The 25,123-nt window shown below is 41.3% G+C and overlaps 1 protein-coding gene across 1 annotated transcript in view; it reads right to left on the minus strand.

Annotated features, from left to right (window-relative positions):
* Positions 1-1,067: 1,067 nt before the first annotated feature.
* Positions 1,068-25,123, minus strand: part of LOC108780902 (GATA-binding factor C) — a 76,457-nt gene continuing 52,401 nt past the window's right edge. The window contains exons 4-7 of the mRNA XM_018548736.1: positions 15,754-15,892; positions 3,447-3,636; positions 2,466-2,668; positions 1,068-1,703 (exon numbers count right to left, since the gene is read on the minus strand). Coding sequence (XP_018404238.1) covers positions 1,677-1,703; positions 2,466-2,668; positions 3,447-3,636; positions 15,754-15,892 — 559 coding nt within the window. The 3' untranslated portion in view covers positions 1,068-1,676. The remainder of the gene's footprint in view (positions 1,704-2,465; positions 2,669-3,446; positions 3,637-15,753; positions 15,893-25,123) is intronic.

Consider the following 25,123-nt stretch of genomic DNA (forward strand, 5'->3'; position numbering starts at 1 on the left):
CGTTTCTCTCTTTCGAAAGAGTTGGTATAGAATATAGCGAGCTTCGTAAATTACCATTTGCGAGACTGTTAATTGCCGTTTCGCTTAATTGCGGTCGAATGAGACACGGAGCTTCGACGAGTCTCGGGTAACTCACGCGAAGCAACACGCGACCGACGGCGAGGATCTTCCGAGGAACGTCCAAACGATCCCGCACCGAGTTACGAACGCCCGTTAATAAACGTTTCTCTTGAAATTGCACGATACCGCGTCGATTTCCGTGCGTAGCATGCACGCGTTCCGGAATCCCGCGCATTTGCAGCACACCGCGACTCTTCGCACTCGGAATCGATTTTGGGCGCGAAGCGTAATCTTTGCGTCAACGACCGTCGCGCGGGAGGACTATAAGGCTGTAATCACACTATAGACTCCCGATTCTGACTGCAGAGTCGATCGAATAGAGTGATTTCTATTCTCGAGTCGGCTGCTGCTGATTGGTTGAATTATAGTCGGGAGTCCGAGTCAGTATAGTCGAGTCAGAGTTGGGAGCCTGTAGTGTGATTACGGCTTAAGGGCCATGGCATACAAAGAAAGTAGTAAAATGTAAGCGGTAAGCGAATTGGCCATTCAGCCATTTAGAGATCGCAACACCATAACGTAAACAGTAGCAAATCCAATATGTTGATTTCCTTACTGCTTACGTTTTACCACTTAAAGTTTTCTGTGTGCTATGGTCCTAACACATTGTTAAACAATAGAGTAGTAAGTTTTAAGCCGTAAGAAAAGTTGACCATTTAATTTTTCTAGGCTCCGTACATTCGATTGTAATTAATCAATGTCTTACGACTTAAAGTTTAATACTTTAAAAAATATAGATGCAGATTGAATACCATGTGGACTCTTAATATATAATTCTCATCGTGTTAATATTAATATTAACACCAATATGGTGTAGATTTTATAACCTATGACTATCACAACATGATATGGATTTAATACCCATGGTGTTAAATCCACATCACGTTGGTGTCAACACTAACACAGTGAGAATTATATGAGCACCGTGTGGTGTTAAATCCGTACCGATATTTTTTAGAGTGAATAATTACATAGATCCCGCTCGCCCCCTCCCCTACGTAACGCGCATTATGATCCCGCGCGACGGTCCGGCATTTGATCCGATTTGATCGTCCACCCAGAATCCTCCGAGGAGTCACCTAAAAACAGGTCATCACACGCACACACGCATCCGCTCTTTCCGCATGCACTCGCTCACTCACGCTCGTACGCGCGCACATATAATATAAATTCTTGTATCTATATATTTATTTACATGTTATATATCATATATAAGACTCAATACAGTAGCTGATTTTTCCTTTGTACTTGGGGCCGGGGCTCGATGGCCCTACATGAAACTTTACATATTTACATGAGCTTTCACTTAAGAGAGATCCGACAGACGCTCTCACGGCCATGCACAAGGACGTGAATCCCGGGATCCCGCGTGTCGGGATTTTCGTGTCGTCAGTGATCGATCGTGGCCCCCTTGGCTGAGGAAGGCCCGCGTGCGAGAAAGAGAAGAGGAGCGGCGGTTTTGTGTTTAGTTTATCTTTTTTTTTTCTGTTTTTTCCTTGCTTTTTACATTACAACGAGACAGTGGTGGGCTGCGTCCTGAGCTGCTAGTCACTCGCGATTCATGTGTACTCCGATCGCCAGCCGGTCTGAAACCAGACAAAGATTACCACACTCTTGAGATGCTCTACTTGCCGGCCGCTCTGAGTGAAGGCTCTTCTTTCGCGCGCACCAGCGCGACACGATTAACATTACCGCTTGGAAATAGACAAACGTGATGGAAGTTACACTGACAGTGACGATTGAAATATTTGGAACAACGTGTCGTCGGGAGAAAGTAATGCTTAGATATTGTATATATTTAATTCTTCAATAGGCTCCATATTGTTTATATGGAAAGTTGAGTCTTAGTGAAATGTTAGTTTTTATAACTATATAAGTATAATATATAAAACCTATATATAGTATGGTGAATAAAAGATGCAAAGTTCAGTAACGGATACTTTGAGCTATATATGATGTATCAAAAAGGTGTAAAAATTGTACTCTTTGTGAGCACCTTTGATACATCATAATTCAAAAATTATGCTTTGTGTGTCTATGATAACTTTTATTCAGCATTATTGTAAGTTACATTCTATGTGTGTGTGAAAACTAATTCACTGGGACTCAATTTTCCATAATTAGTGCGGGATCCTTTCTCTATCGAGTAATGTAAGACTGAAATTTTGGGGATTATGGATCTAAATGACGCGGTCGTATCGTTTCGCTATCGCGAGATAGTTGCAACATGTTGAACTCGGTTCATAACCCGAGAGAAATCGACAAACTCTACGCGGTAGATCCTGATCGATTATCGGCGGTCGAAGCCTTTGGTCAATCGCCGATGAAGGTAACAATCGTGCACTCACCATTGCGTTCGTCGTGGCCGCCAGCTGCAGACCCTGAAGACTCGTCATGTGATGAGAATGGGAATGCGAATGTGAGTGCGGGTGGATGGGGGGCGGCGCCGGTGGCGCAAATCCCTGATGAAGACCTCCGGCCACGCCGACACCCGTGTGATACATGTAATGCTGCATCGCCGGATGCATCGTGTGATGATGCTGCGACGTACCTGCAACGATAATGGGAAGCGTCGCTCTTTTAAGCACCCCTCCTGTGCCCATGAATTTCGCATAAGAGACCTCTCGGGGGACACGGTGGATTCTTTTCGGTCGTACTGAGTCGTTTACAAAGATGATTATACCGAAAAATACCATACAATTGCGAATTTTTAATTCGTTGCCGCTAATCTAAGTTAAATCTAAATTTGAGTCATTTTCTTGCGGAAGTAGTCATCTGATCTTTGTACATGAACGATCACCTGAGTTTTTTTACACTCTAATTAAAACCACTATTATTAACAATATTTTTTTGTATATATTATTGACTGTTTTGCAATTTATTAGTGAGATTAATCATGAGAATATTATAGATATGAATTTAATATCACACTTTTCTGAAAAAAAGTAAGAGTATAGAAACCAAACAAATATTAAACGGAATAAGCACGTTAAATAGCTTATTGTGACAGTAATTCTAAAAAATAAAAATTTTAATTAACGTTTTTATTGTAGATTTTTGATGAAATTGCATTTCAAGATTTATAAAAAATTAAAATAATTTATACTGAATAATATATTCATATATGTATACAAAAACAATATTTTACACGCCGTTATTCGCCGTTAAGATGTAAAACATTTCAAGTGATTATTCTCAAGTTGAGTGCAGAGGGGTAATCTTTTTGTGTCTCTGGTGTTATATTATATATATAAAACGCGATTTTTCAAAATAAAATTATTGAATTTGAAATAGAAAAGTCCTTGTAAAAGTCCAAGAATTCAACTTACCCATTGGCGATCCGAATCCTGAGTGGAAGGGCTTGTTGTCGAGATCAAGGTGTCCACTGGCCTTGATCATGTCGCCCATGACACCACCGAGACCTAGACAACCGCCGGCCTTTTTCTTCTTGCTTTTCGACGAGAGCTTCCTGTTTCTCGTTTGGATACCTTCCTTCTTCATCGTCAGCGGCCGGTTCACCTGCAACAGTCGTAGACAACAGTTCGCTAAGTTTAAAGTTTATACTACGTAGAAAACGTAAATTCACGATAATTTATGATCACAATTATATTGACAAAGACAGATTAAAATTAATTAAAATTACAATTCGAAGAAATTAACAGATACACTGAATTTCGAAGAATTTAAAATGATACGTAACTTAATCACGTCGTCGCGACATTTCCGTGAGATAGTTATAATAAAGAGAATAAAAGAACTACGTGTAATGAAGGACATGAAAAAATCAACCAAGGAAGGACCGTAAAATTACTGACATGAACAATGCGGTGTCGTAACGGGAAAGAGGGAGAGAGAAAAATAAAAAGAGAATAACGCGATCGTCGGAAGATGTTATTCATTGGAGTGCAACGCGCGATGCGTTTTCTTCGTTCGACTACGCGGCGATGCTCGGCAATGCGCTCCGTACACGGGATCGTAAATCATCGCGTGTTACATGTTCGACGGACGGCAGAGCGTCGGGGAATACCCTTCTTTATTCTAAACTTCAATCTGCGATTTTTCTTCTCCGCAACGTTCCATTCGGATTCCCATACAGTCATGCTAAATCGATTCTCATTGCTTTTTTTCGTCCGTCAAAAGTCAGTCTTTGTCAGCGAGCGCGTTTATCTGTTCCTGCGATTTAATTTAATTTATAATGCTGGATTTGAGAGAAAAAAGACCATCCGATTAAATTACTTTCCTTTATTACTCGAAAGATGCAGGTATTATTGTCAGCAGTGCGAGTTTCGTTCGCTATCTCGGAATTGATTCTGGTGGAAGCGAGACGAGACGTCGCGACGAGGGACCGAGTGCGGCGCACATTACTGACGTAATCTCGTCGGCTTACCAGAGACGAGAGCGCGCAATTAAGGAATCCCTCAGATTCCTGGTAGTCTCTGGAAGCTGGTGCAATTAACGAATCGACAGTCCTCGAGAGCAATTCGCGAGACGCTACGTCACCGTTGTGCATCTCGCGCGACCACGCCTTGCCCGCGCATTCGCACGAAGAAGCGCCGCGTTTTCTATTGTTTCTCGTTGAGACGAAGAAGAAAGTGTATAGGAGGTCGTCGGCTTCTCATTTTGATTGAAACTAACGATAATACGTCTGTTAAAAATAAACGGTCGAGCGAACGGGATGACGCAATTGCATGGCATCCGCGGACGCGCTAACGCCAAAATCTGTCATATTTACTAGCGCCGAGATTCATTTGATTTATGTTAATTAATCCTTAAAAATAGCTATGTACACTACACTTAAGTTATAAAACGTCCTATTTGAGAACGCAAAACACGAGTAAATCTCCTTGTGATAATTAATATAGAGAAAGGTTCACAGTTTTTTTATCTACAGTTTACAATCTCATAGTACTAATTTTCACTTCTGATCCAAGTAACTCGCTGTGTAATCGAGAATTAAAAAAAACAACTAATTAATTTCAAAGAACCAAAATAATTTGTATAAAAAAGAATTGATATTAAGTATTGGATTTGCAAATATAACATAATAAATATCGTAATGTTCGACATTTTTTACCATGAGATTTATAAATGAATGGGTCTAATAAATCCACCATCAGCTCTGGAAGATTAAGAGTACCATTAACAAGTAAAATCATTGCGTTATTGCGACAAAAACTGTCGATTCGTGACAATAATCTCATGGAATATTGATGAACATGAGGTGAGTCGTGCTACATTTACTAACACGAAGACGCAGTAAAACAGCATTGACGCTTCGGAGGTGCGGGTTGCATCTGCTCCATGTATATGATATGAAAATTATCTTCTAAAAGGTATAATAACTACGTAGAGTATAAAAAAAAAAGGAGAAGGAAGTCCGGTGCGGGCGTGCGCTGCTTCGTGCACTTTTATTAATTAATCCATTATTTACACACTGATGCTAACGTAGGCGCGCGTTGTCCGCGATGCATCATTCATCGGCATGAAAGCGTATTCGCGCGGCACGCACGCATTCACGAAAGAAGACAACCTGCATTGTACCTATTTATGTAAGGGGTGATCAAGGAAAATTATTACCTGTCAACCGCAGCCACAAAAAAATTGAAAGAATGACAAAATTCAATCGTTACCGAGCTATGAATGCGATTGTTTAAAATATAAAGAAATTACTATAAGTAAAATGGAAGTGGTAGCAAAACAAAACAAAATAAATAAATAAATAAAATCAAACTCCGATTATGAACTCGGTATATTAATAAGATAATATTTAATTCATATGTTACAATGAAACGAAAGTTCAATTTGTATATCGCGTATCTCGAATTTAATCGATCTAACGATAAATACCTCGTAGAAAAATACGCCTCGCGAAAGAAAGAAACGAATGTCAGCTCAAAGGAGAACTTAATTATCGGCTCACCCTATATATGTAACGAAACGTACGCTCGTGTGCGTGCAGAGATGCACACGCGCTCCGTGCGGTGCTTAAGTACGAAATAAGTATGGTATGCAAGTGTTGTGTATTGCATCGAGTTGGGCTGAAGACGGGGGGGGGAGGAAGGCAGAGAGGAATCGCGGTGCTTTGTAGTCGCCGCGACGTGACACAACTGCTAACTTGGGGGAAAAGGTTCCCGGTATTGCGCTCTGGACGCGAGGAAGGTGGTGTAAGTGCATATCATGCGTATGGAGGCGCATCATCCTCCTCTCTTACCTCCCTCTCGTAAGTTTGACCGCCCGCAGCCCTCGCGACGCGCTACTCTTTTCTTTTTTTTTTTTACTCATCTTTTGCACCACCCGGCGCGGCGTCCAGACGGTCAACGACTCTTTTCGGAATTACGCAATTGGCCGAATTTGTCGAATTAACGCGGTCACTCTAGCTCTCTTAGGACGAAACGTGCGGCGGCTCTTTGCGAACCACATTTTTTTTATCCAACGTCGACCGACGTAGTCGAAGTACCGACGCACGCATGAAAAAAATTAGGCGATAATTAGACGTAAAGGGCTACGATAAAATCTCACGGTTCGTCACGAGATAAGTGTTAAAATTATTTTTTATTTCCGATTCTGGTTATCGCAAAGTATATGTTTCCCTTTGTAAATAGTCGAAAAAGAGAAATATGGGGTTTCCAAATTATAATTCTTATTGCTTAGAATATATTAACATTTAAATGAGTAGGTAAGGTGATTACAGCACCCTGAGCTGTTTTCTTTAAAACTTTTCTTTGGGAACAGGAAATAAAAATAAACGCGGATAATCTAATCTAAAAATCTTAGAATTCATATATTTTCTATCTTATAATGATGCAACTAATGTTTAAAAACTATAACTTAATAGCACACACACACACACACACACACACACACAGTTAAAAATATAATATAAAATTAAATTTTTTTTAGAGATGTTCTGACACTTCACTTACTAATTTGTGTACTTTTAAATCGTCCATATACTTAAAGATTAAATATGAAAAATTATAACATTTTGCACTTGTTGTTTCGCTACGTTGTGTTAAGGTTGTATGAAGTACTAACTATACCCGTTAATGGATCCTTTAATGAGCGACAAAGCGACCAGATGAGCGGTTGAGAGAACGACGCGGTAAAGACGAGCGGACGTAGAGGTAGGACGCGAAAGCTCGAACCAATTTGAATACAATACCAACGGATTTAATAGGAACCAGCGGAGGTTCGTGGGAGTTCGCGGGTGTCCGAAAGTTTGCGAGGTGCAAACAAGAGAGAGGAGAGAAGGGAAATAAAGGAGATACGTACCTAACCGGCGGAAAAGGTTGAATGCGGAAAGAAAGAGAAAAAAAAGGAGAGAGAAAAAGAGAGAGAAAGACAAAAAAAATAAACGAAGAGATAAGATGAGAGCAGACGGGGGAAGAGGATGGACGAGGTGGAGGAAAGACCGAGAATTCGTATGCAGATTGATGTGATCGCACACGATGTAACTGCACACGGATCGCATACGAAATTGCATCGCGAAACCGGGATGGAGCCGAATGAATGAAAAATCTAGTCTCCGAAAAAGCGATACGGCTACGGTCGAATCTGTTTATCGATCGATCGATCGATATTGAAATCGTGATCACATTCTCGCACTCCAGAAAATCGCCTTTGCTTCATTCGCGAACGATCTACTTTCGACGTGCCTTAAAATGTCCGGCGCAGTGAATTTCAAGCGCGCGATGCACGGCGGAGCAGCCTTTCACGGTGTATGACAATAGCATGGATAATAATGCCAAGTCCGGAGCAATAATTATAGCTGTTTCGCAGTGCCTGTTTGATGGCAGATAATCGTAACGTTAACCGATGTTGATGAAGCCATATATTATAACTCGCTATCAATCTTAACAGAATTATAAGCTGAAAATATTTATGAACTTCATAAAGATCGAAGATCTCACGTCATTTATTTAGTTCGTGGACACGGAGATGAATCCGACAAGTAATTTAAGATTTTTCCGCGACAAAGTCGCGTAATTAAAGCTCGATAACGACGCATCCGACACGGCGACTACAAAGGCTTAATCTTTTCATATATCATATAACGCGGCGAAGAGGAATTTCCATTGCTGCTTATTAAGAGAACGAGAAGGCAATGAAACAGGACCTATACTTTACAACTCACATCTGCGAAGGTGAAGAAGAGGATGACGGAGGACGACCAGAGAATCCTCACGTAGAACAGAGGCACCTTGTCTTTTCCGATATGGATCTCGATCTCGTCGGTCGCTGCTACGCGTGCTGTATATGCTTGCGCATATGTGTATGTACGTATAGAGGACGTACACTGTGATTGACCGATAAGAGGAATAATTTTAGGACTGCTCTCTCTGCTCCGTCTCCCTCCAGTTATTTTAAAAAAAAGTTCGGGACAGAAGGATCGTTACGCCTTGAGATGAGACCTTACCTCGACCGACTTACCTCGGGAAAATAAGAAAAAAAAACGTTGCAGTTTGTTTAAATGGCGACTCTTTCGTCTTTTCCCATTCAAGACATCTTGAATCTTTGATGACGAATTTAGCGACGATAATTATCCGAAAATTAAATCAGATTTTATTTAAACAAATGAATTTACATGGCGAATTTATGTGTTCTTATTTAGCTGCTATTCAATCTGCATCGAACATTGCAGTCATTCTACTTCTTGTATTGCTTTGATCCCTTTCATCGTTTTATATTTTTAACCTTCATGTATTTCTCGTGTACATTATGTACTTCATTAATATCTAAGTCTAAGTGTATAAATATTCTCGTTGCATTCTAGTTATGCGTAATGCATTGTTTCATTGTAATGTCAATCACCATTCTAATTCGTTTCTGGAAGGCTTTATAGCAATAGCATTGCTGATGCTTCATCAATTGTGTATTCATGTTCTTTGTATCTCAGTGCACTTCTATAGATATACAATAAATTAAATTAAATTGCAAATTAAATGTAATTACGGTTACGAAATATAAATTTTGCATATAAAATTTTTTTCTTTCAGAAAGTAAACAGTTTACTGTCAAATTATTATGCTAATTCTACATTTTATAATCGCGGCACACATCGAAAGGTAACTAAAAGGGCCGATTCGCGAGGAAGCCATAAAATCGAATTACGCAGAAGTCCGAATTACATCGAAGTCCGTTCGATGCCACTTGATATGCTTGCGACGATTCCTCGTATAAGACATACCGCGTGTCCCCAACAAAAGTCGATTGGCAAGAATTCGACGACAATTTCGTCATCGGATGCGCGACTGCAACAAGTATGACGATTGCGAAAGAGATAAAATTTTTGTTTTTTAAAATATTGATAATTAAAAGCTCCGTGCTTTTAGCATCCACGTACGTCTATCGCTTTTCTTTGTTAGAGCAAAGCATAGAAATCCAATCCCTCAAATTAAATAAAATTTTGTTATTTTTAATTCCAAAATGTGAAAATGTAAATTTTTTAAAGTGAACGCATCTTAATGTATGCATTTAGTAAATAATAAATTAAATTTAAGTCTCAAATTTAATACATTTTTTCTTATTAAATTGTTTCACTCTATATTATCTTAGTTAAATTAAGAACATATTGAATAGAAGAGCAGTAGCGATCTGTAAAAGTGATAAAAAATAAAAGTGACTTAAAATGGGGTATAATTTGACACGATGGATTTAACAGTAACTCTCTGTCGAAGAGAAGAAACAGATTGCTCGTTAGGCCTCACACTTTGCAGAACAAAGAAATTACGAGATTCACAAGCGTGATTGAGCAACAATGTTGCCGCCGAGGCATCGATGCGAACTTGATCGCGAATTCCCATCGTTCCGCCTTTCTCGGAAACTGAAAGCACGGCACTGGCCAAACACACCGTTGACACGTTGTTTGTCGCGCACTAATCCGTGCAGTCCGTGTAATACTAGAAGTTCGGCGCCTCGGATTCAGACCGGCCTCGGTGTGGCGCACGCACGAAAGGCCGAGGGGCCCAGGTCCATCCCCCTGACCAGGAGGTCCTTCCGCATGATGACCGTGCTAGCGGCATCTTGGATTACAGCTAACTTTGTTATTGAAAGCAAGTCCATATTCCCGTGATACTTTGTCGGAGGATCTGAATTTTTATCGAGCAACCTTGTAGAATTAATGAGTCCCGGATCAGCATCTGGTACCTTTGTTTACCATCGTTGATACGAAAATAGCCACGGAAGACGTTTACATCGGAGACTCTTTCTTGCAGATTTAATCGCAAAGTTAGATGCTTTTGTCAATTGATTATTCTATCGAGGCCAAATCTCAATGAATATAACGCTTCACCGAGCGTAAAGAATCTTCAGATGATAGATAATTTGATAGATAATTGTCCCAGAGGTTACTCGGGTATAAGTATAATATACGGGGTATAAAAAACAAAATTAATCTAAATTTAAAAAGTTCTCGAAGCTTAAAATCTCTACTTTCAAAAAATTACTATGTACGTCTGTTGAGTTTGAGTTTAATAATTTTTTTTATATAGAAAACTACTAGGGGATAAAATAGAAATTTTTCTTCTCATTTTTTGCACATCTGTTACACACCCAAAAAAACTTGCGAAAATTTTTAACCTCTTTATGTGAAAGTTTAAGTTTTCTCTACAAATCGTTTTTTTTTTTAACGTTCTTATATAAAGTTTGTTTTACAGATTCTTAAAGTTGAAACTTTTCTCCGTCGAATAGTATAATCGCCATTTTTTTTTTAAACATGTAGACATGATACCAGATAGCGCTACAAACTTTTATTCCGACCGATAGATTATTCCTTTCGAACGTTTTTCCTACATCCGTAAAATATAGTCAATTTAAGTAATACTCGATTGTTACGATAAGGTTGAGATGACGTCATCTTGATTGAGACTCGATGAAAGTTTCACTGATTTTACATCAATTTGACGTCACTGTGACATTGCGTGTTACTTAGGAAGTAGAAATAACTTGTCTCTGGCCTTCAGATTTTCTCTCACTTAATCCCTTCTTTAACAGCTTTTATATACGTTTGACAATATAATGAAATTTTATTTTCCGCATGGCTTAGCTTGTAGAAACCATACTGTAAGCGGAGAATTCCATCTACAGCCACGAAAGTCGAGTGTGACCTTGCTGACCCCGCATAGCCATGCCTCGCGTGAGGCTGGTTTCGGGCGACGATTACCATATTCCGAGCACCCGGTAGCTTGGTGTTTGGGCACGAATAATCCATGTATTTTCAAGCGAAGAGCCGAGTCGCGTGTGCGTGTTTGAGTTTAGCCATGGAGCGCTATCGGTCTGCTCTATCTTAACGACGCCAGATCTGTCGTTCTCCACCCAATCCCGTCCCTTCTCCACCTTCCTTCACCCCCGCCACGACCTGTCGGAGATCTCGCAAGAGAAGTCGGAGGAAAGAAGAGAATAAGAGAGGGAGAAAGGAAACTCACGGCGTGAGAGACAGCGCACAAATATGAGAGACGGGAAGAGAAATATATGTCTGCCACTGAAATGATTGATTCGTCGCGGTCTTTCCTATCGAAGGCGAAACTCCGGAAACAACTTTCACGATAATATCTCTCGATAAAAATCTCTGTGATCGAGTTGATAACTGAACGTTAATAGTTGGCAATTGACAATAATTCTGAAATAATTTTACTAGTCAGTCAGAATTCGTTTGATGCATTTAACGATGTAATTCTAATAAGAAAACAAGACTTTCGAGATCATCTCGAAAGACTATCGAATCGCGCCGCGTTTCGATTGTCGAAAGTGCGTCAGGCATCGACTATTTCGAGAACCGTCTCTTCGTTTGGGCGTCCATTTCTTCCCTCGCATCTCCGAGCTGTGGAAGAAGAAAAGATTCGGACACGGGGCCCCGGCGCTAAGACTGTAATGTGTCGGCTTAACGTCAACGGAGACAGTCACCTATTCCAACCACTCGGGCCACGGCTATCCTGCGTGTGCGTGTGTGTCACGAATCACACGCGAGTACGGCTATATGCCCGACTGACGCGTGAGGAATCCGCGCGAGTGTGTGTTGTACGAATGCCATGGAGAATAAAAAATCAGAAACTTGTAGAATCCCGTCATAGGTATAATCGCCTTCAAGTTTTCCCCTCCCTTTTCTTCGATATATTTCACTTGTGAAATTATTTCAATTATTTTAAAAAACAATTTATGTGTTTCGTTTTACTTACTTTTGCAAGTAAGTAAAAAAATACATTTCACGTAAATTATACTCAAGAAAAAAAATACGGAGAAGCTGTGATTCGCAAGGAGAAAGTACGGCTCGCGGCCATTTCGAGTTAGAAACAGAAGAAAGGAAGAGGCGAGGAATTAGAGATTCCACGGTAGAGAAATCGACAATAGATATCGGGAGGCTCGATGACAATGGCAACTCGATACTTCGTTTACCGCGGTCCGCGCTTTTCATTCTGGGGACCGGGCCGAAACGACGCGACCGACGCCACGTCGGCGACAAGCGTCGCTTAGCTTCGACGGTGGCCGAGGGACGACCTTTTGCCTCCACTTCTCATCGAAAGAAAGCGTTTCATTGCGCCCTGCGCGCATCAGCTCGATTCGCCGTGTAATGGCGGATCTTTTGTCGGCCCTCTCGCTTTTGAAAAACTTCGTGTCGCGTCCTATCCGCTACAAGGAAAATTCTCGGGATATTAAGTATCCATTACGGCTTCACGTTTCTCCCTATGCAATCTTTCTCTCTCTCTCTCTCTCTCTCTATCTATCTATTTTGCTCTTTCTAAACTTGATTTCTCTTTTCCTCCCTAAGGATCTCCTAAAGATATCGTCATGGAGGAAGCGGAAGCGGGCGTATTCGGGAAACGGCAAATGTTTCTTCCGAAGTGCGGAACAATCGGAGTGTTGGTCGTGGGAAGGGACCCGATTGAAATCGGTCGCTGCTCAGCAAAGAGACTTCTCATTTCCGCGAAGTAAACGCGCTGCGTTCGCCTTACGATCGCTCCCTTTCCCGCAGGCAGGCATTCGGGATGCCGGAAGCTCGCCATTAAATTCCTCATACATTAATACAGTTTCAATGTAACAAGTACCGTATAAAATGTAACACAGCAAATGTATCCTACAGTAAAAATGGTAATTATGAAAGCTGACGATTTATCGGTAAAAATCACTTTTCACAAAAATTAATATAAATACAGACATTGTATAAAACACTATGCGCCAATTTTTAACCAACAATCCGAACGAAAATGGAAGATAGAAACTCGCAAATAAAAAATATGTTCACAAAGTGCATATTACTTTTATATAAAAAAATACATGTACATATACTTATTATAAATTATAACTCATCGTGCTTTCACCCGTTACATTTAACATTTCCGTTTGAGTTTTTAACGCTGAACGCGCGCACGCAATGACAGGCTGTAATCACCATCGACTACGTAGAATGTGTTTCTATTTCTGAAATTCGATGGCACACTGGTTTTCACTTTCTTGCGCATCGTGGCAACGGATGTCAGGACAAGTATAGAAATCCGCGGTCGTCCTCGAAAAGGCGCAAGAAATAGGGCTCACGACTCTACCCTCCTGTCTTCCTCCCGCGTGTTAGGGGCGTATCCGTGTCTGTCTGCTACGTATCTTGATTTCCAGTCGGCGCAATCTCTCCTAAGCTAATCGCGATAAGACCGAGGGAAAGAGGGCCCCGGAGAGCGTGCGCCGCGCCGCGCCGCGCCGCGCCGTCGGGGGATCCGGGTGAAAGAGGATTCATTTGCAGCGTGCGCTAATTGGCTCGCGATTTCTCTGTGCGAGCAGACCTCACCGCGCCACACGGACATTCGTCACGTTTGCTCCCGTCACACAGTGAGGCTTTCTGTCTTACCAGTCCCCGCCGTCGCGTCGTGACGCGGAAACAAGGCGATGCACTGTGCGGGTCCATCGCCGAGCAAATCGTCCGTCCGAATTTACGCAGCTTTTTTCCCTTCCGTTTACTCGCATCCTCCCGTTATCGCGTGTTTAATCTCGTCGCGATAATGCCGATGCTGCTACCGAGAACTTCTTGGGAGATCGGAAGACGACCAGCATGAATTATTATTATACATTAATAATAATTCCTACTGGTCAATCGCGTATCTCTATCGATTGATTTACAGAAAGGAAATTTTTTTTTCAAGAGGCGGGATCTTATAAGAAGTAATAATATAGAGCCACAAAATTGAAAATCAAAGAAAAGTTAGGAAATGTCGCATTTATGAAAATGTTATACGGACGCAAATGCTGTACAAAAATCTGTTTCTAATTATACAGGGGTAAAATACGTAAATGAGAGAACGGCTGCGTTGTCTATAACGAAATTGATTTATTGTAAGAAATTACCAATGATAAATCCGGGGACTTAAAGATTACACATGCATTTCTTTACAAATAGTTTGAAAAATCAGATGTCGCATTTACTCGAGAATCAATGGTATGTGAGGAATGGCGCGTGCGTTTTATCTCGTGAACTCGTTAACTCGATGAAATTCCTCGGCTAGAAACCGTCGCGACGCGTGTCTCGCCTATTAAGGCCATCGCCTACACGCTCTCGGTCATCTTCGAGATTTCCGTCTTGCGGAAGTTCACTAGCAACAACAGAGAGTGAGACCACAGTCCAACGTATAACGCCGTGCATCGCGGGTTGGAAATGTCGTCTTCGACGAAAAGAAAAAGGGAAAAATAGCGACACTCTCCCCGCTCTCCCTATAGGTCTCCCCCTTCCGTCTCGATTACGTTTATCGTGTCCCCCCTTCGTAGTCGTGGCACTCGCTTCCGGCGCTTCCGGTGTCACACGCCGTTGAGCACGCTCCACCCCTTCCAGACGGCCTATGTACGTGTGTAAGGACCACGTCCGGCAAACCAGAAAGCATCCTAATTGTTGGTACAACACCGGTATTTCCCCTCCACAGCGTTGCTTTCATTGTCTCGAGGGAACTACTTGTGTGTGTGGGTTCGTGTGTTTGCAAACGGCCACCCGCGTGGTTGCTTCCGACGGGAATAACATTAGGCTTATTCGTGTTGCTTCAAATTCCCCAAAATTTTTGCACTAAAACGAGATAAATATATGTACATTCGCGTGTTGAAGAGAAAGAAAGCGAAGATACTGAGTAGAAAAGAGAAGCTCTATAAAAAGTGCAAGCAACACGACCTATTGTAGTGAAAAATAAACAAAGATTTTCCTCCACATTAATTTTCCGCGAATATCGTTTATACGATATTTCAGATTTCTAAAATTACTAAGATAAAATATTGATGGTATTTATTGTGCGAATAAAATGCTTTGAATTATCAATCGAATATAATAAGGAAAATCATTTGAAATTATCACTGTTCGATTATGTTACGTAAGATATTAAAATGATACCGTTTAACAAGCGATTGTCCGCGATAAGTATTGTGATTAATTCGAAACTATATCGCAGCGGTGCGTTAAAGAGTAACTTTCTCCGTTGCAATTAATCGACTAATTACAAACGAAGCGTGCCACAAAGGCGTAAAAAATTTGCCGACTATAAGTTTCAACAACGTGTCGAGAAGAAGCTTCTGTCCGAGAAAGGCAGTTGTATTATGGAACTGTCGTATCACTCCGTGATTCGCGATGCATCCGCCGTGTGTCGTGGCCAAAATAATAAACTGATGAGTGTTACTCACGTTGTGCAACTTGTAGTAGAGCCCACAAGCGTTGCAGACTGGCTCACCGGCCTGATTCCTCCGCCAGAGGGTCGTGGTCGCCGTCTTGCAGTTGGCGCAGCTGGTGCCCGCCCGTCTCGCCGCACTCTGCAGCGACAGTTTTGGAAAAGAGAAGACACAGATATCACACCCGTTACGTTGGCGTTTCGGACAACCGTCGCGCGTGATCATCTTAGTTATGAGCTTCCTACGATAAACCATTACCTAGGCTTGAAATCTTGAGCCATAAGAAATCGACCAATCACAGTCGAACGTGAGAAGAATAGAGTCGACTTCTATGATTAGTCGATTTCTTACGGCTTAAGACTTAAGCTTGAGTAATAGCTTGTTGCAGAAAGCCTATTAGATTTAACCCAAGCAATTATAAGATATAATATTTTCCATATTTTTCGATTGCCGCACTATCTGCTATATATACAATTACATGTTTGTGTAATCAAATTTTTTCTTCATCTGCAGATTTAGTATTCGGTCCATTTAGTAGCGCTATTAAGCAATAAAATGTTAAAGCTCTCCTATCTCTTTTGCCAGGGTTATATCTGTCTGTATATCGACAATTGATAAGCAACGGTTTTTTATTTTAATTAATTTATTTTAGTGTATACAAATATAGTACATATTAATAGAAAAATGGCGAGGAAAAATGATCGTTTAAATTAAATATTCAAAATAACAGATTCGTTAAGCAATTACATTAACCTTCATCTTATTACTAATTATAATATAAAAAAAAGAAGTGTCACAGTTTTTATAAATATACATTGAAAATAAGACACTCTTATCTTACATCACGCACATATATATCATTCTTTTAAATTTTGCTCTTCGAACAAATTGTTTCAAGAAATACGCGGTGCATGAAAATTATCATTAGACTCGCGCTATACGAGAAAGGATTATAAAACGCGCGACGGAATGAAATACTCTTTTCAAGCACGCTCGAGTCCGTCTACTCCCACGCCAGAAGCGCATTCGATCCATCGGCTTATGCGCAGAATCAAAAAGCCACAAGCTTGACGCGGGTTAGCGTGACACATCAACCCCTCAAAATCCCTCCCGGCTGTCTGCCTGCCGAATCGACATATCCCTGAAAGAAGGAGAGAAGAACCGATAGCGAGGAGAGCGAGAAGCTTATCGTAGGCAAGCGTCTCCCATTCTCAGGGAGTGGCAAACTCGAAAACTCGATCCTGTGCGTACACCTGTGTAACAACCCTCGTTCAACGTCATGCGAGGAGCAAACACTTAACGAAAAGGAGCGGGATCCGTTTTATCCTTCGGGGACTAACCGCGGCTTATTTCCCCGCATCCCGAACCGGTGCGCCGCGGCGCGCGAATGCACTCTCGAGCGCGGGAGAGAGGGAACGCGGGAGCAGGTATTCGTATTATAAAATGCCTTCTTCTTCGATCCTTCCCCGACGTGTGCACGTATATATCTACCTTTCACTCTTCTATACCCTCGTCCCTCTTTCTCTGGTTCTTCCTGTTGAACCACTTAACCGTTAATGGATGATACTGTTACCGAAAACTCAGCGCTGCAGGTAAATTTTAGTGCATCGCGCAATGGACGTTGACCGAAACAAATTAATGAACGATATTATTTAGCTCTTCCGAGATTACGGGCTTTGAATCATTATTGCCAAGCGTTCAACGTAATAAGTGATCCGTCTCGATTATTTGAAACTAAATTAATGCATTAATAATAATAATTACAACAATTATTATTTAAATTTTATTGCATTTAATTATGCTGATCATTTTCTTCCCTTGACGTATTGTGTATTCGTACATAAAATAATAATACTAAATTTAATGATATTTTATTTATATATTATGTATATCACATTATTAAAAAAAAAAACTTAGCGCATACAGTGGATAAGATGAATACTTAACAAAATCGATTACTGTGTGCCAAGATATAATGGCGGTGACGGCGCGCATAAGATGTTTCTTTTACGAAAGGCGCCCACCTTTGACCCTCCACTTTCGCCCCTTGTTCACCCCCTACTCACAAACCACTTAACCCCCCCAAGATGACACTGCACCCTGCAGCACTCGGAAAGGCAGGGCATCGTCAAGCGAAACTATACCTGCGTCATTGTCGGCGAAAGCACAAAATACAGGGGAGCCTCCCGCCCGCCGACTCGCATAAAAGCGAGCTTGTTGAAATTTCTTTGAGCGAGAGGGATAGCACGCGTGTCCTCTACGCAAGACATAAAACTGCTCTCCTTTGACCCGCTTTCCCTGTACATTGCGTCACAATGAACTCTGAGACAGTACCAATCGAGTGTCTCCGATTTTTTTTTTTCTCGTAACGTTTTTCGAGTACTTCTCTTTCGAACGCAGTCTCGCGTTCTATCGATGTTCGGGAACAAATTCGCGGACCAGTGCGTGATCGAGAGTTTGCAGTTTCCGGGGTGGTCGATTACTGTAGTGCATGTCATAAAAAAATTTCAAAGATCGAGAGATAAGCAACAACTGCCACACGCAATTATGTCGTAACGAGGAGCTCTTCTCTATCATTCTCTATGATTAAGATTATTAAATTAATACAAGTTTAATACATATTTTTCTACTTCTCTTAATTGTTGGCCTATTTTTGACACACGCTGAAATTACGCTGCCTCAGTAAAATCTATCGTTCTTCGATCCATTTTTGTTCCGACGTCCATCGCGAGAACGGACCCTTGTTTACCTCGAGAATGGAGCGCAAGGGTCGGAAGGCACGGGAGGGAGGTCCGGGGAGGGACGAGAGAAAAGGTAGGTACGGTGCGGTGTGTAATCATGCCTTATCTGGCGGATCTTATCAACCCTTGCGCGTAGCAAAAGGGGGCCCGCGGGGTGCGCTCGTTGCGGGGAAAGCCCTCCGCCCTGGAATCAATACGCGGAGAGCCACCTCATCAATATAGCCGCGCCGCTATCTGCTCTAGATCTTTGACACCCTCGCCCCTTCGGGCGGGGGGTTGGGACAATCCGAAAATCGCCGGCCGGCACCTACCGGCCATCACGTCGCGCGCGGCTAATGGTTATTAAACGAGAACGCAGGACGAGTTTCCAGACGAGCGGGTTCCGACTGTCCGGGGGATCATTAGCAAATGGAGAATAATTCGACGACCGTGGAACACACAGAGTATTATGGCGTACACGAGAAACACGGCCTTCGTGGACTATCCGAGAGAAATCAACTAAAAGCGATATTTTGTATGCCAGAATATGAATTACTTTGGTATTATACTTTTTTAAAATAAATTTTTCTAAACACCTTAAGTAAAGATTACACTCTGAAAAATTGCATGGGTGAAGTATAATACCATGCGGTGTCCATATAATTCTCACTTGGTGTTTTCTTAACACCAGCATGGTGTGGATTTATAAGCATGGATTTTAAATCCACATGATGATGTCGATATAAACACCAGGAGTTTTAAATCTACACTATGTTGGTATTAATTACAAGTGATATGAAAATTATATAGACATGGCATGAGTGTTAAATCTACATCAAGAATATTAAATCCACATCGAAATTTTTTAGAGACCCTAGATCAGATTCTGGCCACGTGCGAGAAATTTTGTCAAAATTCTACAAGAGAGAAATATAACTTGTTGTATATATGAGTATACTCTCTCCACTCAAGATATTTCTTTAACTCGATCGAATTTATTTTGAAATTGGAAATCGCTTGTTACGACACGGAATTATTTCTGCTTGTACACGATCTCGAAATACAGCTGGCTCCGACCGCTCGTTGCCGAGCATCCGAATGTTCCTTCGTGCGAGAGCGACTGACTGGTCAGGCGGCACGGTCGTGCACGCATTGCTGGGCGATTAGATCCCTGAAAGTATTCTCGTTCTCCACGGTAAGTCCTGTCCCTGCCGTTCGCAGGACAGGAGTCTCTCTTTCGCGCGCGCGATCATCCTCGCCGGCGGTAACGTCGACGTCGATCTCGAATCCGGGAGCTTCGCGTACGAGAAGCGCCTATGTCCACGGGAAATTTATTTAACTCGCGCGTATATCCCGCGAAGGACGAGCTCCCGGTAATTGGCCCCGCGCGTATCGAGGACTCGCGCTGTAGCGCGCGGACAATACTTTATCGTCCGCTGCCGGGTACGTTTGGAACCGGTTGCCTCCAGAAGGCAGAGCTCCGGACACTGACGGATATGACATTTCTGAAGTTCGCGGCGATCTACGTTTCTCTCGTCCCTTTATTCCTATTTTATCTCCCTTCTCTTGCTTTCTTTTCCCCGTAGCCGCTCTACCCCCGCACCCCGCTCCACCTTCCTTTCCCACTACCTTCGGATCCACAGTCGTCAGTCTTTCTCTTCCTCGCTCCTCTTTTATTTTTTTTTTTTATCTTCTTCCTCTTCTCGACCTCACGTTTCCCTCGTTCGTTTTGTTTCACCCCCTCGTTGCCACCCCAACGGCGTACATCGACTCGCTTCAACGTCTCGACGAGAAAGAGGAGATGAAGGAGAGGCAAAGAGATCTCCCTCTTTCTCTGTTTCTCGACGAATCGTATTTTTATTTGCCCTCGGTCTTCGTGCCTTCTTCGAACGAGAGAATGAGCAAGACGACTAGAGGAACACGTCATTCTTGAAATTGAAAACTGGATTATCAGCTTCGACATTCGGTCCGACAGCTAATTCGACGGTCAATCATACATTCATAACTAATTTTTGAGATAAATATGCCTTTCTCATCATTAAGATATAATCATTAAGACGTGAAGAATTATAAAATAATTTAAAGATTTATATGTGTATATACACATACACATATATGTATATCACTAATAATACATTACACGATATATCACAATTTTTTAAGATTTAACTGATAGTTAAAGCTACATTCAGAATGGCCACGTCATGTATTATTGTATTCTAATCAATAAATATTGCATTCAGTCATGTAAATAGCTCGTTCCAAGAAACATCTTATAAAAGATAATTCTCAGACTTTTTAGAAAGTCTTGTAAACACCTTTATGACGTCTTTTGATAATCTTAAAGAGCACGCAAGTCTTAAAAAAGACGTTATGGAGTCATTTTTTACGCGCGTGTTGTTTGTTAAAAAAATTACATGTTCGATAAAAACAAAAATGTGACACTATAAGATGAAGCGACAGAAATGCTGTCGCTTATCACGATAATCCTTAATGCGCTAATCCTGTATAAGATGAAATAAAAAAAGAAGGTTGTCTGGAGAATATAGCTACCGATATGAGTACCAACACGATTGCGTGAGATCGCGATCTCTGTCTGCCGACCAGACCATTACACATTATTAATTAGCTCGATATACTGATTAATGATCAGATTCTCGATAATCCTAATAAAATACTATACGCAATGCATTTCTCTCTCTAGATGAAGCTACCCAAAGACCCCGCTAAAAGAATTCCGACCGATATTTCAATCGAACGGGATAACTCTCATCTTGATGTTAAAATTAAGACAGAGTGTTTCGTATAAAGACGTACAAAATTTAATTTCTAGAAATTAATTAATTTTAACAAATAAAATCGAAAGACAAAGGACTCTTTATACAAAAATAATTAAACAATAATAAAAAGGGGCAATTAAGAGTTAAGTTCAAGAAAGATAATAAATAATAAAATCAGTTATATGAACAAATCATGTAATTAATTAGGTTTAAAAAATAATACGAGAATACTTAAAACTACATTAAATCTACTTAAAATTAATAGGAGTATTTTATTAGTTTCGGCTCCTGGATTGAGTAATCCTCAGACATCGAAATATAATCATTGAATCGCATTTTTTTGAATATTGACTCCTCGATTCTCCACATGACATTGTTAGTAAACGGTTGAAAAATCGTATGCAAACCAATATCTCTATAATATTGAAGTAAAAATTGATAAGAATCAACAAAGTCGTACACAAATAAAAATAGAAAATCGGTTCTCGACTTCAGCACAGAAGTTGCAGTTAAAATGTTAAATTGTGTCACAAAGTAATTATAAATTAAAATAAAATACATATTATACAAAAAAATAAAAATAAAAACTTCGTTGTAATATTTAACAATCTTAGTATTGTGACAGATCACAGCAGACTGACTTAATTAATTTTAAGAAATCTTACTGTTAATATCGTATAAGAAAATAATTAGTTTTTTTTTAATATTCTCGCAGTGAAATGTTTTAATATTAATATAGTCGTTTCCCCGAGCTATTTACAAAATGAATAATAATTAAATCAGCTGTTAGATGATTAATGATATTTTAACGATACCTTTGTCGCTCAATTGCTTCTGGAAGCCGATTTTCATTCAATGATAAAATCAATACTCGTCTACATGCGTCTGTATTTATTCAATGTTTCGACAATAATTACTTAATCTTTCGATGTCGCGTGTCATGACCAATTGATAACGCGCTGATTATCAACTTTAAAAAATCGTTTTCGATCAGTATATACCGGTTTTATCACACGTGAATAAGTATAGGTCTTTTTATATCCAATTAGAAATTATGCGATCTCCAATGTCAGAGAAGGATTTCTCGTTGCTTCCAGAGAGATAAACAATTTTTTAGTGTAGAATCGCGACAAGTACTAAAGTTGCATCGGTTACTCCAGGTGTAATCGTGGCATAGATTTCTTTAAAATGTTTTGCTATTTTGGGATCGTTAGAGTCGAGGAGAGCTCCGTGTGTTACGAAAGGGAACGTCAGAGATCTACATTGAAGGGATCAGCGCAACGGCGAAATCGGCTGACACTTTTCCGTGAGCGCGCAGGTCCGCATTGCGCACCAGAGAGAGACTATCGTTTTACGAGCGTAGCCTCGATAACGATCTCCGTGTATCCTTGACTAAATCGTGACTAGAAGCGGCAGGGAGCGGGCGGACAGAGCGCACCGATACACGCTCGGCTACAAACATTGTTCTCGAGATACAAATTACTCGTACGGCGCGGCAGCAGCAGCAGCAACAGCGGTTGCCAATGATAGGGCGCAATATGTAATAGGAAGTTAGGTGACGGATATACAGAGAAAGAGAAGCGGAAAGAGAGAAGGCCACTCTCTCGAAATTCTTCAAAGTGGAATCTCGTTTTAAAGAGTGAATATTGAGCAGTTCTGAAAAAGTGAATGTAGAATACTCTTGAAAAAGCATGGCCCAATTTACAATCTTTTTTCGAGAGTAAGAGTTCACTCTTCAGAGAGTGACAATTCCGAGGACAATTCACTCTAGAAGTTTTAGAGAGCAGAGAGAAGACTAATTTCTCCATTTTCCTCTCTCTTTCTCTTTCTTTCGCCCTTGTCGAATTGCCCAACGAGGAATGACTCCTCGACGGAGGCTTGCTTTTAATCGTGTCATATTGTTCAAAAGTAGCCGCGCCGGAGATACCTGATTCTTACCGACCGATCTCGCGCTCGGATCCAAAGAGACAGTTCTGTTATACGCATTCGCGCGCGACCGCGACCGATTTTGTCGACCACGTGGAACCGGCGCGAGAGGACTGCGGAATCGCGGCGTCGCGTCGCCGCGATCTTTCTCTCTCTCTCGGGAGCGTTTTCGCGCGCACGTGGGCCGAAGTAGCGGATGCTGAGAGAGCCATCGTCTTCGTCTCGGTGGCGATATCTCAAGCTCTCCCGGGGAAGGCGCACACCCCGAGGCGGCATGTGTAATACGAATAAATACGGCACGTCGCGCAGTGTATACTCGCTACTCGCTCGCGCGTTCGCGGCAGCCTGTGCGCGCCTGTATGCAACGCGGCGTGCGCGGCAGGCGCATAATATAATGCACCGACGGTACTGCGCGGCGTGCGCGCTTGTGACTGTGACAAGTAGTGGTACCACATTCCTAACACTAGCTCGCGTTCCGGCTGTTCTCGGTGCACAGCAGCGTGCACACACACAAGCCCTTCTCCCTCCCCTTCCCCCTTCCATCCTCCTCCCTACCCTTTTCCTTTACTTATTTTTTACCATTGTTCTTCCTCTGTTTTTCCTCTTCATCTCTCTCCCTCTCTCTCTCTACCTCTTCCTGTATCGTGATCTAGGGTGGGATACGAACAATGCGCGGGTCCGTGCAAAAAGTGCATCACGGATAGTGCGGTACCTCGAGCCGTTCCACCGGTCGTTCGCAGAAATTACTTAACGATGATAAATGAAGCATGGAGAGAACGTTATGTTACAGATTACACAAGTCACATTTATGATAAAACTATTATTACTATAAGTCGACGTACAATAGCTCTAGCTAATAGGACGTGGTTGTTCTAGTTTCAAGGGATCGATATATTTCCATGACTGCAACTAAGCCTATTAACTTCCTCGACAACAGTCTCAATCTTCCATTATTCAGATGAGTTCTCGGACTTCGAAATCCAACGGGTAAAGTTACAATGCCGATCTCGCTCGGGCACAGAGAAATGCAGTTTGGAGAACAGTTCACGTGAAATATATCGCGCGCCGTTTGCAGTTTCAGAAAAACTTTTTTTTACACGCGACTGTCGCGAAGTCGCGGTACTCTGTGCATTTTGTCCAAGACTCGAGAATACGGCGCCAATGAGAAATGTGGAAAGTAAGGTCGCTCGTATACGCACTCTCGCGTTAACGCATTAAACGATTGCGCGCACCTTCTCGCCTCGCCGAGTATCCGATGTCTCTCGAATTTTTCTCCGGCTCTCCACCCGCAATTACATATTCCGCGCGAAATCATCCGTTTATCGAAGTCTCAAGGATACGCCGTGCAACGTATATTACAACGTTCCGAGAATTGTGGAAAGTAAGGTCGTACGCTCCATGCATGTCGTGTGAATACATTAAGTCCATCTAATTCCACTTTATCGCGCGCGAGCGGCAACGTACTCGCATAATTACCTAATTAATCGCCAGATTGTCAGTCGAATATAATAGAATTGCATTTATTGCGTATAATCCTGTATTTTATGATTTCACAAGAGTTCAATATATATATAAAGGTGTAAAAATTTATCTTTTTACCGTGATGATATAACTACTTAAGAACTTCAAAGAGAAATACGTGTCCGATGGGTCCTGCCACTTATATTTACATATAGAAAGAACTATACTCCATGAAGTATTTAAAACTTTAACTACATACAGATCTGAAAATAATGAAGTTTGTTTGACATAAAAATAATTATGTAGACCGTTTAAACACTGACGACAATGTTGTAAAAAAATGCTTGACATTGATAATTCATACAAAATTATTTCCTGATCTCTATCTAAAAATACTTTAACAAGAAACTATTCTTTCCATGGACGACAAGTGTGTTTGTTAAAGGCAATGTAATTATTATTATTAGTATAAAAAGGGATCTCTCTCATTTGAATATG

The sequence above is a fragment of the Cyphomyrmex costatus genome, unplaced genomic scaffold, assembly GCF_001594065.2.
Source record: "Cyphomyrmex costatus isolate MS0001 unplaced genomic scaffold, Ccosl1.0 scaffold75, whole genome shotgun sequence".
Lineage (NCBI taxonomy): Eukaryota > Metazoa > Arthropoda > Insecta > Hymenoptera > Formicidae > Cyphomyrmex > Cyphomyrmex costatus.